Source organism: Macaca mulatta, chromosome 10 (assembly GCF_049350105.2).
Source record: "Macaca mulatta isolate MMU2019108-1 chromosome 10, T2T-MMU8v2.0, whole genome shotgun sequence".
NCBI lineage: Eukaryota > Metazoa > Chordata > Mammalia > Primates > Cercopithecidae > Macaca > Macaca mulatta.
Window position 1 is genome coordinate 57,437,038 of NC_133415.1, and position 14,797 is coordinate 57,451,834.

General features: G+C 37.9%; 1 protein-coding gene and 1 non-coding gene across 5 annotated transcripts in view; both read right to left on the reverse strand.

Moving 5' to 3' along the window:
• LOC114675655 (POTE ankyrin domain family member B-like) overlaps nt 1–14,568 on the reverse strand; it is a 29,031-nt gene extending 14,463 nt beyond the window's left edge. For 2 of the 4 annotated variants that reach the window (XM_077949102.1, XM_077949101.1), the window contains exons 1-7: nt 14,174–14,568; nt 13,787–13,912; nt 9,276–9,390; nt 8,943–9,116; nt 5,996–6,102; nt 4,528–4,665; nt 2,020–2,090 (exon numbers count right to left, since the gene is read on the reverse strand). In XM_077949102.1, the coding sequence (XP_077805228.1) occupies nt 2,020–2,090; nt 4,528–4,665; nt 5,996–6,102; nt 8,943–9,116; nt 9,276–9,390; nt 13,787–13,912; nt 14,174–14,568 (1,126 nt within the window). Of the gene's footprint in view, nt 1–2,019; nt 2,091–4,527; nt 4,666–5,995; nt 6,103–8,942; nt 9,117–9,275; nt 9,391–13,786; nt 13,966–14,173 lie in introns of all 4 variants that reach the window. The other 2 variants (XM_077949103.1, XM_077949100.1) reach the window with 2 other exon arrangements.
• On the reverse strand, nt 3,196–3,302 carry LOC114675661 (U6 spliceosomal RNA). Its single transcript, XR_003726573.2, has one exon. It is a non-coding gene; the product is annotated as a U6 spliceosomal RNA (small nuclear RNA).
• Nucleotides 14,569–14,797: the final 229 nt, after the last annotated feature.

A 14,797-nucleotide genomic window follows, 5' to 3' on the forward strand; every position in this document is an offset into this window, starting at 1 on the left:
TGTACTTCTAAGTTTTCTCCCTGTTTAGAAAACACAGGTGAAGAAAAGAAGCCCTTGAGATGTTGTGTTGTGAGAACAAGATGTTTGGAGCTGTTGCAGATTACCCAACCATGAAAGGAGACATGAATAAAACACTGTCCACAGCACAGAAAGAGGGACAAGAGGGATCCCTAGGATATCACTGAACAAACAAAACAACTCTGGTTCCTACTGTTTTCACCACTGCTCATCAGTATTTGCAGTCCAAAGCATTCTACCTGGTAAACTTCCCATGGCCCACAGGATAAAATCTACTCATTTCTGTAGTATTAAAAAGTCTGTCATAAACTTGCCTTACCTAAGTATTCACCTCATTCCCAACCTCTGGTATCTCACACTTTTGGTGCTAGCAGAACTGAACTGCTCAGAAACCCTGCAAAGTTCACTCAAGCATCTTGTCTTTTGCACTTGCTGCCCTTCCTGCCAAACAGGCAATCTCCTTAGATGTTCCTTCTGGCCAACACACAATCTTGTTGTATGTTTCTTCTGTCAAACATTATTCTTCTGCTTCTTTCCCTAGAAAAATTCTTCTCACTCTGCATGCTTCCCTTGAATCATACCTACTTTTTTTTTTTTTTTACGAAAACTTTTCTTCCTCATCACTTATGTCTGGCACATAATCAATATATAATAAATTATAAGCTTCCAGTGGGCATCTAGCACACAGTAAGAACTGAATAAAGAAGTAAAATAAAAAAATAATGACAATGATAATAACAAACTCCTGTCTGTATTTTTAATTGTGTTCTATTGCATTAGAAAAATGCTTAGTATCTAAAAGACATTCAATAGTTATTTGTTAAGTGAAGTGAAAACATAAATGGAAATATTTTCTTTGTAAATTCTATTGAAAAAGCACAGAAATGAAATAGAGACAGCTCTATTATGAGCACCTTAAGGATCAAAACTACATCTGCTCCATCTTTATCTCCTGCAACTTATAAAACCAAACTTATAAAAGTTCTTTGATAAATTGATGGCTAAATTAAAGGTGTTCTCATATCGTTTGGGTTATACAATGTATTAGGTGTCCACAACCAGGTAGCATACTAGCATTTTTGTTATTGTGAAACATTTTTCTAATTTTATTATAATCTCCTGAGCCTAGAGTTGAGAAATTTGTATATTTATTATGACAATCTTTTGGCAAATGGTAGCAGAGCATTTGTTCTAACAAAATTGCTGTTATCATGACAACTAACCAGCAGGTAGAAGAGCACATCTTCCTCCAACAAAGTAAATGTGTCTCTTTCCAACTTCAAATGAGGAAGAATGAAGTCAGTAATAGTGAGACCTTGTTGGGACAAGCATATGTAACATAACTTTGCTCCAGCATTCTTTTGAGATCAAAAGTTCCTTACTTTTACTTTTTTATCTATGGTAGGACCACCCAGAGCAGGGGTCCTCAACTCCCATGCTACAGACCGGTAGCAGTCCATGGATTATTATGAACCCATGGATTATTATGAACCACACCACACAGGAAGAGGTGAGCAGTAAGCAAACCAGGGAAGCTTCACCTGTACTTACAGCCAACCAATAATAATGGCTCATATTATTGCCTGAACTCTGCCCCTTCCTAGATCAGTGACAGCACTAGCTACTCATTGGAGCATGAACCCTGTTGTGAACTGCCCACCCGAGGGATCTAGGTTGTGTGCTTCCTATGAGAATCTAATGCCTGATGATCTGTCACTGTCTCATGTTGCCGCCAGATGAGACCATCTAGTTGCAGAAAAACAACCTCAGATCTTCCACAGATTCTACATGATGGTAAGTTGTATAATTATTTCATTATATATTACAATGTAATAATAATATAAATAAAGTAGCACAATAAATGTAACATGATTGAATAATCCTGAAACTATCCCCACCTTCCCCCAGCCCATAGAAAGACTGTCTTCCACAAAACTGGTCCCTGGTACCAAAAAGATCAGGGACAACTGACCTAAAGTAATTCACTATCACAAGGGTTACCTGGATTGCTGTTTTCAGAAGAGATTTTTAGCATCTGTTTTTCTTCGTAGTCAGAAAGTAATTGGCAAATTCTATGTATAAAAATGTAATAAACCAAATTACTATTTTAATACTGATGTAAAACACTTACCAAATGTAAAATTCTTAGAGTATTTCAAACAATATCATAATATCAGAACTTAACAGTATTATCCCATCCACTTATGAGTACATTCTACAAACTTCTCTTGAAGCTTCTAAGTAAAGAAGACAAAAATGTAGGGTGAAATGCTCATAAATCGAGAGCAGTGTGACCCAGTAAATTAGCTTGCATTAGCATGACATAATAGAAAGCGTTCCAACTCTGCTTAAGTCCTAGCTCCATAATGAACAGCTGCTATTTGTTCTTGGATGACTTGCTTATGTTCTTCAACAAAGTGAGGACTTTGCTACCTTCTTTCACTAGGTTGTTACAAAGATTTAACAAGATAACATTTTTTAAATGCTCAGAGGAATAGTAAAGCAAAGTAATAATCTGTTCCTAAACTGTAACTAAAATTATCTTGGAATCCCAAATAAAACCCAATGCATATTTTGTTCATAGGTTCTAATATGCAAATGTTATAGTTTTCAGCAAATGTTATTAAGTCTTAATTTTGCTTCTTAGTTTTCCTGCTCCTTAGGGCTTATAATTCTGGGCATCTCAACTACGTCTTAGTTTGTAACTAAATTTACTCATAAATATCTCATTAAAGTAGATAATGTGAGTGTCCACTCTTACGGAGTTGACCAATCACACCAACGGCAGAAAAACCAATGGATGTTAAGACCTGGCTTGGACCAGTGATCCTTCTGTACCGACTCCAACTCTGAGCCAGCAGATGTTTCTTAGGATAATCGTTTATATTGATGTTCAATTCCACCTGACATGGAGACCAAAACTCTACCTATATGTTTTTTAGTTTCCATGAAGAAGTTGTAAGTTGACATTCTCTAATTTTTGACATACACACTAACAACATATTTTGCACCAAACACATTATTCAGCTCTGAATCACCTCATAGACCATCTTACATGACTATTTTTTAGTACAAATCACAATTTCAATATTTTGGTGGCACCCATTTTTTGCTTTGATTCACACTGTTTCCTTAGAGCTAGTCAGCAAATAGTCAAATGACCTTCCAGTGACTGACCAAACTATGGAATGCTTCAAAAATTTGTGCTGCTTCCTTATGCAGAAGCCATGCTAATTTTCTCTGTATTGTTCCCATTTTAGGATATGTGCTGCGGAAGCAAGCACAAAGCCCTAGTTTTACACATGATTAGTGATGAGTCATGCACAGGGCTTGGTTCTGTTAAGTCCAACTAACCTACTTGAGATTCTGAGAATTCTCTTCAATGGCTCCCTGTGAGGTAGAATTTGAAGATATTTTAAAATCTTGAGTTACAGATGAAAGTAGCTTGGACGATTTTCATTATCATGTAAAAGAGATCACTCAAGGGCCGACCACAACTGGGAGCCACTGCTTGGAGAAGGTTCATATGGGACTTTCTACTGCCTAAGGTTCTATAGAGAATATAAAGGTGCCTCACAGTACAGATCTGATAGCAAAGAAGAAGAAACAAACACTGATCTCTTTCTGTCACATTATTTGAACCCCTCTGACCCTTTAGAACAAGCCCAATTAATATCTGCCAGAGAAAAGACCAACAACGGCCTCAAAGGATTTTGTACCATGAAGGTCTCAGCTAATTCTTGGCTAAGATGTGGTTTCCACATTAGGTTCTGAATATGGGGGCAAGTGTCATTTTGCTCACTTTGTCTGCAGATCAAGTCAGGATGCCCAGTTGCCAGAGCAGGGTGCTGGTGCTTTGGGAACAATGGCTGAGCATAGAAGCATAGATATGGGAACTTAAAGACTTGAGGGATCTGAATCAGTAAGGGCATCTTGGTGTCAAAGGTCAACCATTACCAGGCAACAGGACCAGTTTGAGTGGCAACAACGCAGCAACAGAAACAAGGGAAACATCAGAATGACTGGAATGTCCTTTTTATTCTCCTCCTTCTGAATTGATAAAAGGGACTGTCTTCCTTGGATTTAGTGAATCCCTTCAGTTATTGAAAAATTCAAGGAGTATGTAGGAAATAGTCTCCAGAAGACAGTACAAGGTTTTCTGTTAAGCTGGACATTTCAAGACTCAAATAACTAAACAGAAAAATGAAAGATATGACACTGTTTTTTAATCCCATCCATAGGTGTTATACTTGGATGAAATGAACAATGTTGGGATCTCTAAGTATCAAGGTCTTAAAAGTCCTGAGATAAAGAATCCTGTATCCATTGGTACTTCTAAATCGTCTTGCTTTTTTTGTGATTTCTTGCTGATGCAGGGGACTAACTGACTGCCACTCTAAAACTAGCTGAACCGCACTATGACATCTCACCTGATATGTAAGATGCTATTGTTATAATTATTTTAAACCTCAATTTAGCATTAACTCGCCTTTTAATGTAAACACTTACACATTATGATGACTAGAAACAGCATAGTCTCTGGCCGTCTGTCCAGATAGATCTTTAGAAGAGACATCAATATTTTGCTCGAGTAGAAGGCTGACTATACTTGCTGATCCACAACGTACAGCAAGTATGAGAGCATTTCTAAAATGACAGAGATAATTTCTCCCTTAGGAACTGTAATAAACTTATTTTAAAAGCTAATTTGATATACTTTATCAACTTAACATCTTACCTGTCCATACAGAATTAAAGATTTACATGCACTAAAACACACAAGCACTTGGGTGCTTAAGTGTTCATCTTTGTAAAATACCAACAAGGTTTAAAGGAAGGGACAACAAGGAAACCTCTTATCTCGGTGAGGTATTGGAAAGTAGAAGACATTAATTTAAAGTCTTTCAATGGGCAAAAAACAATGCTAGGGCCACTTATCTGAAGTGGACAAAGTTATAAGTGAAAATTTCCTTACAGCTTCCCTAGATTGATATGCTGTAATAGAAAATCAGCTAGAGGGTAAGATAAGTAAGAGCTCTCTGCTTGCTGAAAGCAGTAATATTAATAATAATGGTAAGAATAGTCATAGGAGTTTCAGTTAATGATGCCAATAAGCATGTGCTAGGCACTGAATTAAATGCCATATATATCTTCCTTACTTATGCACAATCAATTTGAAGGATATATTCTCCTACTTTTCATATATGACAACACATTTGGTGGTAAATAAGATTCCCAAGGTCACACACTTACCAAGTAAGAAAGCTAGGGATTAAACCCAGTCTTGTGTGAATCCAAAGCCTAGCTCTTTTCTCTTTATCACCCACCTACGGCTTGCCTTCATTAAAGGAAAAGTGTATCCACTTAAAACTATCTTCACTCCCTCTCTCCATACCAATTAAAAATAAAACCATCAAAATACACTGGAAATAAAAAAGGAAAAGCTGTTGGACCCACAGTATGTGGGAATAGCAATTAATTGTCAAGTAGGGATAAGCTAACATTAATATTCTTCAAACAAGGCAACTTAAAGCAGAGTCATTGAATAGAAAAAAGGATTTTCAACTCCTATTTATATTCCATGCAGCATATTTAGCAGAAAAGCATATAAGACACAGAGGTTAAAAACTACTAGAAAAGGTTAAGAAGTTCAATACTGGGTCATAAAGTAAACTAAAAGCTAAAGTTCACATTTCATAAAATTAACATGAAATCCCTTTAACTAACATAATCTCATCTAACCAAAAACATCATACAACAAATAACATCAGTCAATACAATAAGAGAAGATGAATCCTACTAAAACTGTTCTTCATGTTGCCCAGTCCAAATAATTGTTTTTCTACTTAACTGATTTGTGTTGATACTCATCACTATGTCCCAATAAGTATAATTTAATCTTACTAATTTATTATTTATGACTTGAGTGACTGCTATCAATCTCGAACAACACACAGATTAAAAGAAATAACTATACCTTCCACATCTGTCACGTGCACTTAAATTAGCTTTTTTCTTGATTAAAAATTTCACCACTTGCTGTTTTTGTCCATGTACACCAAGCAAAAGTGGTGTGAGGCCATGCTGTAAAACAATATAAAACAAAAACAATATGTAATTCAAAAAATTATGTATTTCTCAGCTGAACTGGAAACTTTATATAAGATCCCGTGGACTTACACTCATAGAAAGTAAATCAAATGTAGCTGCTTCCATCTTACTCTTCTGTGCTTTCCCACATGCTGCTGCTTCCCTTGGAAACACCCCTTCGCTGCCTGACCATATCAACTCTGATCATCTCAAAAACTCACTTTCAACATTTACTGCTTCTAAGACTCTTTGCTTCTAACCCAGCATTTGGCATGGCACTTTTGGATGACGATTTTTTTTCCATTTAAACAAAGAGCTTCTTGAGGGCAGGGGATGTATCTTTTATCTCTATATTATCCAACCCTAAAACAAAATTCTTGTGTATAAAGCAAGAATTTGAATGTAAAATATTTCTTTAGTTTCACATGTTTTACCAAAAGTTCAAGCTCCAATGTGCAATAAAAATTGCTATTAATACTCCTACTGCCCATTTGAAGAATTTTTCCATTCATTCATTTAAAATCTATTTGTATTTACTTTTTCCAGATTGTTAACTAAATCATCAGTTCATAGGATTACTGAAACTAACAGAATTCCCGTCTGTATTCTTAATAACTCCATGGTTTTTAGTGTTTAAACCTGTCATCTTGATTATGTCAAAGCTCTGCAAACATAAGAGACATAATGGATAGTCCACAATACAGCTTCAATTGATTAAAAAAAAGGTTTAGAATTTGCTACAATTCTAATTGAGAAAACTCTGCTCTTAACAATGACTTACTGACCTAAGCACTTGAATATCTGAACAAAGAGACACAAAATCCTGAGAGGGCCGTTCTCTACTTAATGAAAGACTACTCACTGCAAATTTCTAAAGACCTTCTGAATGGCAGGGAATAACTGAAGGTATAAAGGAAAAGGTATTATTCCGTAAGCTGATAGTGCCAATAATATTCATTTTAATGTCTCATCCACATATAAAAGTCAGACTTGGCCAGGAATGGTGGCTCACACCTGTAATCCTAGCATTTTGGGAGGCTGAGGTGGGTGATTCACTTGAGCCCAGGAGTTCAAGGTCAGCCTGAAAAACATGGCATTAACCTCATCTCTACTAAAAAACAAAAAAAAAAACCAAAAAACAAAAACAAAAAAAAACACTGAGATTGGAGAACCACCTGAACTTGGGGAGGTCAAGGCTGTGGTAAGCTGTGATCACACCACTGCACTACAGCCTGGGGAACAGATTGAGACCCCATCTCAAAAACAAACCAAAAAAAAAGTTAGATTAATGTTATTGGAAAGGAAAGATTGAAAGGAATTTGCACATATGCAACTCCAACTCTTCTGGAAATATCTTAAGTTTCTGAGACATAAGAATTTACATATTACACTTTTGTATTCATGGTTCTTAAGCAGAAGTGTATCCAGATTTTGAGAAATTTGTTGTTGTTGTTGTTGTTGTTGTTAGAGACAGGGTCTCATTATGTTGACCAGGCTAGACTCGAACTCCTGAGCTCAAGCAATCCTCCCACCTCAGACTCCCCAGCAGCTGGGACTACAGCCCTGCAACACCACGCCTGGCTTCAAGGAAACATTTTTAAATGTACATATTAGACTTACTCTATCAAAACCTTCAGGGGAAAGCCTAGACTTGTGGATTATTTAAAAATTTTCCTGAGGTAACTGGAATGCACAACTCTAGCTGGAAGCTAGTACAATAGATGATTACTTCAGTCTCAGCGCTCATCCACATAACCAATTCCCTTTATCATTTGAGGATTTGGCCAAAAAGAGGAAAGAGTAGGAGAGAGACTCATTTGCTGAAAACATCACATAATTTTCCCCGGTAAGAGTAGAACAAGGTCTAGTAAACTCAAAATCCAACCTGATCTTGTTCCTTATAAGCCCCTTATCACCCACCTTCCCATCAAGATATTCTAGAGTTGAAAGCAGAGTTGAGACTCCAATTGGCCATTTTTACCAGAATAGGACACTAAGTCAGTTAATTACTTGTCGTTCCCTCTGCTCAAGTGTTTCCCACTACATTACCACCTATTCACTGCCTATCTGGATCCTCAGAGGCTTCCTGAAATTGATCTCTAAGCAGTTTACAACCCACTAACTCCCTCTCCCAAACTGAAAACTGTCATTCTCTAAAATTGAAAAGAACCTTGTCTCACCATACAAAGGAAACAAATGAATGATCAACAGCAACACACACACACAGAAAACCTCTTCATGGTCTTTCCCTCCGTTACCCAATTTCCAAATTGGCCTTGATATTTCTGATTGCTGTCTTTTTCCCTTTCCGCTTCTGCCTCATGTGCAATCAGAAATATCTTAAGACTTGTCACTGAGAAAAAGACTTGTCACTGAGAAATCCATCACCTCATATATATTACTGGGTTTTTTTTGTTTTTTTGGGTTTTTTTTGGGAACTTGCCAAAGGGGCAGGATTACTATTCACTGAACTCTGTTTGAGTTTTCTTGGAGTTTTAATGTAAAACCTATTTCCAGGGCAAATTTTGTCATTTTACATTTATTAGGGGAAAAAAAACCTGGCATGAAAAAAAAACAAAGTATTACCTTATACAAATTCAGTGTTTTTTAAAAAAACATAAACCACAAGAGCATTAAAAAAAAAAACTGTACCCTCGAATGCTTCTTTAAAAGTAACAATATTTAAAATAAAGTCTTAGATAATTAACTCATTTCAAACTATTTTCATTCAGGTTATGCTTGAGCTTCCAAATATGGAAAACTGGCCCTTACCCAGGTCAATGTTAAAATGAATGCATTTTAGTATTTTGAAGATGAAATTGGTAGACCCATACCTTGTTTTTTGATTCAATATCAGCACCGTATAAGAGCAGTGCTTTCGCCATTAATTTATCTTCATTGTAGATAGCATAGTGTAGAGCAGTATTTCCATACTCATCTGGAATATTTGGATCAGTGCCATGTTCCAGCAACATTAATGCACATTCATCTTCTTGGCATTGTACAGCCTGTCAGTATTAGACCAAAAATAAATTATAAGTCCTGAGAATTAAAAGTAACATTCCACAGCTTTCACCAACTAGTTCCATTTAAATGAGAAAACTCATTTTTATGCTATGTATTGAAATCAAAGCCATCTCATGCTGATATAGTTGACTACTGCATACCTTGATCAGAGCTGTCCTCTTTTTGTTGTCAAGGACATCAAGTTGACATCGTCTGTCCAGCAGGAGTTTTACTATTTCTGAATTCCCATTGGCAGAGGCCAGATGTAGAGCAGTCCTATGAGAGTGAGAATACTTTTTAGGAAATTGTAGTGCACTATCTACAGCTACATCAATGATTCATGCAATAGCAAACACAGAATAGCCTGCTATTACTCTGCCTTCAAAACAAACTTAATTTCCCTTTGAAGAAAGCACACTACTTATTACCTCATGACTCACTGTATGAATGAAAGAGCAGCCTATTTGAATAGGAAGACCAGAGCCCTTGAATGGCATTCAACGTGGGCTGGAATCCTACTTGAAGCTCTGATGCTTCCCAGCTGTTGCTTACCTATTTTGGCTCTCAATTTCCTCATCAATAAAATGGGAATGAAAAGAGTAGATTTCTCAGAGGAAACCACAGTAATGCTTAAATAAGACTCTACACGAAAGATATAGAATAGTTCCTAACACAAATAACAGCTCAGTAATTGTAAGATATTATAATTTTTACTAATACCACTAAAGACAACATTTGAATTCAATGAGATGATACAATTATACCTACACTTTCAGGTATGTTTTAAAGATTACAGGTAATGATGTATTTTAGTGATTCTAAGATGATCATTGTCTCTATGTTTCACCATTTCTCACACTGAAATACCACTTATAATTCATGATTTACTATAACTATAATTGGCAGCATTTAAATAATTCTCTTATTGAGACATACAATAATGGGGCATCATACAATCCCTGGTGCCTTACATTAAGTAGAATATGTTACAATATAACACGTCTGGGGCGGTTCCAGTCAGATGACTAGCATTTAGATAAATTTTAGTTCTTAAAAGAAGTATGGAATAAGAGGGCTGAGGTGAAAACACAAACAAATTTCTAAAATAATCTATTTCTTACTTTGGTTTTCAAAAACTTTAAGCCAAAGAATGCTTGAAATTCAAATGAATGGCATGGGCTCATTTTTATCAATACTTAGATTTATACAATGTATGTACATTAGATATTTCCAATCATTCATATTAGGATTTAAGACTGTTATAATTCTTCTCCTTTTAAAATAAATTTATGAAACTATTTGTGGAGCTTTTTTTCAACGTTTACTTTCAGGGGTACAGGTGCAGGATGTGCAGGTTTGTTACATAGGTAAAAACGTGTCAAGGGGGTTGGTTGTACAAATTATTTCACTACCCAGGTGTTAAGCCCAGTACCCATTAGTTCTATTTCCTGCTTCTTTCCCTCCTCCCACCATTCACCCTCTGATAGGCCCCAGTGTGTGTCGCTTTCCTCTAGATGTCCGTGCGTTCTCATCATTTAGCTCCCACCTATAAGTGAGACCATGCGGTACTTGGTTTTCTGTTCCTGTATTAGTTTGCTAAGGATAATGGCCTTCAACACCATCCATGTCCCTGCAAAGGACATGCTCTCGTTCTTTCTTTTATGACTGCATAGTATTCCATGCTGTTTGTGTGCCACATTTTAGTTCTTAAAAGTACTAAAACAGTCTTTACCCAAGACTTATACATTTTCAGAAGGGTAGTTGAGGGTTATCTTTTACTATTGTCTACCTTCAGAAATGCTTTTGTTTGAAAGGAGGGAAGAAAAGTTTCAATTGAGATTACCTCCTAATGCCCCAATTTTAAATCTCTCAACTTGCTCAGGCCCAGCAGGTAAATATGAAGTTTTCAAAGACGGGAGGATCCTGAGAGATGGTAGAATATGCCTTCCACATAATAGGTGTCTGGCTTATGTTTGATGACTAAACGGATTGAAAGAATGCATAAACACAGCTTGGGAGTTCAATATTTTTAAAGAATGCTGCTGTTGAGTAGAGCAATACATTTACAATAGTAATGGTCATTTATATTTGCTATTTTAGTTTTCATAAATATATAACTAAAATAAAATAATTCATACCTTTTACACATGTTTATATATATAATGAAAAGATAATTTTATAATAAAATGTATATACAATAAAATCTACAGGAACAGGTAAACAGAAACCCTCTACTTCTCAACAGGGTAAAAGTTCACAGAAGATAGCTATCCACAGGAATAAAAATAAATAATAAAATGTGAGAAATTATTTGTATCTATGCAAGTAGCATATTTCTTCTCTTTCCAAGGATTATTTCATTACTAGTGAAATTTAACTAAAACTTTTCAGATATTCATTGCAGAAATCACAGATAAGAGAAAGGGAAGAACTTCACTTACAAATCCCCAGAAATAAGTTTGATTATGTTTTCTACACGTTTTCAGGTAACACAAGAGCAGATTCTGTTTGTGTAGGTGTATAACAAACTGATTTTTTCCTCACTTGATATAGCAAAGCACATCTTTGCACGACAACATATCTCTGTATCTACTGACACCTTCAATGGTTACATGTTATTCCATCCTATGGATGCACTGAAAGTTTTTCATAAAATCTTTATGTGAGCTCTTCTCAATACACTGCTATTTTAAGCAATACTAAGAAAAACATATGTGTCTATTTCATATAGATATTTCAGTATAATAGAGTTGATAGGTAAAAGGCATACACATTTTTAACATGTGGTTCTTATCATCGAAGTGTGTTAGAAAAGTTGCAGCAGCTTAAACTTTCAGCAACTACATAAATACCACTGTTCTTCACCCTCACAAACTTGGTGGATAGAAGACAGTATTTCATTCCTTTATTTATTTTTTATTATTAATTAATTTATTTATTTTTGAGATGAAGTCCCATTCCATGATCCAGGCGGGAGTGTAGTGGTGCAATCTCAGTTCACTGCAACCTCCACCTCCCTGGTTCAAGCAATTCTCCTGCCTCAGCCGCCTGAGTAGCTGGGATTGCAGGTGCATGCCACCATGCCTGGCTAATTTTTTGTATTTTTTAGTAGAGACGGGGTTTCACCATGCTGGCCAGGCTAGTCTCAAATTCTTGACCTCGTTATCCACCTGCCTTGGCCTCCCAAAGTGCTGGGATTACAGGCGTGAGACACCGCGGCCGACCTTTCATTCCTCTTCTAACTTAAATAGAAAACAGTATTTCATTCCTCTTCTAACTTAAATTCCTTCTCTTGCCAGGAACACTACGTTTTCCTATGTGCACAGGTCACTGGTAGATATGCAAAAAAGTACCTTGCCCAATCTTAAATTGAGCTTATTTTATTATATCTGCATATATATGCTTGGTTCAGTGGCTCAGGCTTGTAATCTCAGCACTTTGGGAGGCTGAGGCGGGTAGATCACAAGGATAGGAGTTCAAGACCAACCTGGCCAAGATGGTGAAATTCTGCCTCTATTGAAAATACAAAAAAATTAGCCGGGTGTGGTGGCGGGCACCTGTAATCCTAGCTACTCAATAGGCTGAGGCAGAGAATTGCTCGAACCCGGGAGGCGGAGGTTGTAGTGAGCTGATATTGCGCCACTGAACTCCAGCCTGGGCAACAGAGTGAGATTCTGTCCCAGAAAAATAAATAAATAAATAAATAGTTGCATATATAAATAGGCTTTTGTGTTTTCTTCTGGTATTTTTCTCCTTTTGTATATTAAAAAATTTTAATCTATACTCCAGGAACTTACTTTTGTGACATAAAAATCTAACTAGTTTTCTCCAAACAGCATGCATTTCATTTATTAATGATTAATCTTGCTTTATCAATATGAAACATCACCATTATCAAGTGCTAAATTCTTACATATATTTGGGTATTTCTGGATTTCCTATTCTGTTCTATTCATTGATATTTTTTCAGTTGTTAGTAAACAATTTGTGGAAATAACACATTCACATTTTGATATCTGGAAAAGCAAGTCTTTTTCCATTCTGTTACAAAAAATTAACTTATTACAGCAATAAAATACAGGATGTGCAGTGTAAAAATGCTAAAACTTTGCTATTTTTATTTGGCTTACGTAAAAGTGATAAACACAGAAAAAGCTCACATCTTAAGAAAAACGAATCTTCCTATTCAAGGACACAAACCATCTTCTCATTTCAGTTTCCTTGTAAGGTTCCTCAGTAAAGGACATATTTACATAGGGTACATTGATATAAAATCCATATTGGATTTTATTTGAAAAATATTTCGCCCAGAAGTTGATATATTATGGGACTTAGTTCTCAATATACACCTTTCTATAATGTATAGAACATTGTTTTAAAATGTGTACATTAAAAATAATCTGCTGCATCGACTTGATTTTGCGAGTTAAGTCACTTTCATACAGTCTATTAGTGTTCTATAAGGGAAATTATAATCGGATAGGAAATCAGCTAGTTTTGTTTCTGTGTTGTTGTTCATCAAGGGCCTGTGCCCTGACCTCTCTGAGGTTTCCACACCCAGGGTGGTGTGGGGCCTGCGGAGGAACAGAAAGCCAGGACCCCGATCCCTCCAGGAGGGTATGCCCCCATCATCCCCCCACGTCCCGCCTCCTCCCAGCCCAGGCCCGGTTACCTCTTTTGTTTGTCCGTCTTGTTCACGTCAGTGTCCCTGAGCATGACGATGAGATCCTTTCTGGGGACTTTACCCCACCAGGCAGCTCTGTGGAGCTTGTCCAGATCTTCTCCACAGACGTGGTACCTGGGCTCCATGAAGGCGCTGTCGTCGTAGTCTTCCCAAGCTTCCACGTTGCTCTCCCCGCGCCCCTTGCAGCTGGGGACGTGGTACCTGGGCTCCATGAAGGCACTGTCGTGGTAGTCTTCCCAAGCTTCCACGTTGCTCTCCCCGCGCCCCTTGCAGCTGGGGACGTGGTACCTGGGCTCCATGAAGGCGCTGTCGTGGTAGTCTTCCCAAGCTTCCACGTTGCTCTCCCCGCGCCCCTTGCAGCTGGGGACGTGGTACCTGGGCTCCATGAAGGCGCTGTCGTCGTAGTCTTCCCAAGCTTCCACCTTGCTCTCCCCGCGCCCCTTGCAGCGGGGGAAGCAGTGGCAGCACCACTTGGCCATCTTGCTCCTAAGTGTCTTCATAGCAGAGGCATGGTGGTCCCCAGAAGTGCCCACGTTGCTCTTGCCGCTCCTCCTGCAGCAGGGGAAGCAGTGGCAGCACCACTTGGCCATCTTGCTTCTAAGTGTCTTCATAGCGGAGTCGTCCTGGTCTCCAGAAGCACCCACGTTGCTCTTGCTGCTCGCCCTGCAGCAGGGGAAGCAGTGGTGGCACCACTTGCCCATCTTGCTCCTGAGACCAAATGGCTTCTTCACAGCGGAGGCAGCGGGTATTGAAGAAACCTCAGCCACCATCTGCTTTGAACAGCCAGGGGAGGCCGGTAGTCGCGAGCACATCGCGTCTACCAACCAGTTTCACCAACTAGCAGGAAATTCTGGGTTTCCGATCTGTTTGAAGAGAAAGGTCAATCCCAGCCAAAACCTGCCAACCCCAGCAGGGGAGCCCAGCCCACCCCACCCGGGAAAACCCACACCCAGCCGGGGAAAGCCCACGCCCACCCGGGGTGATCCCACGCCCCCCCCC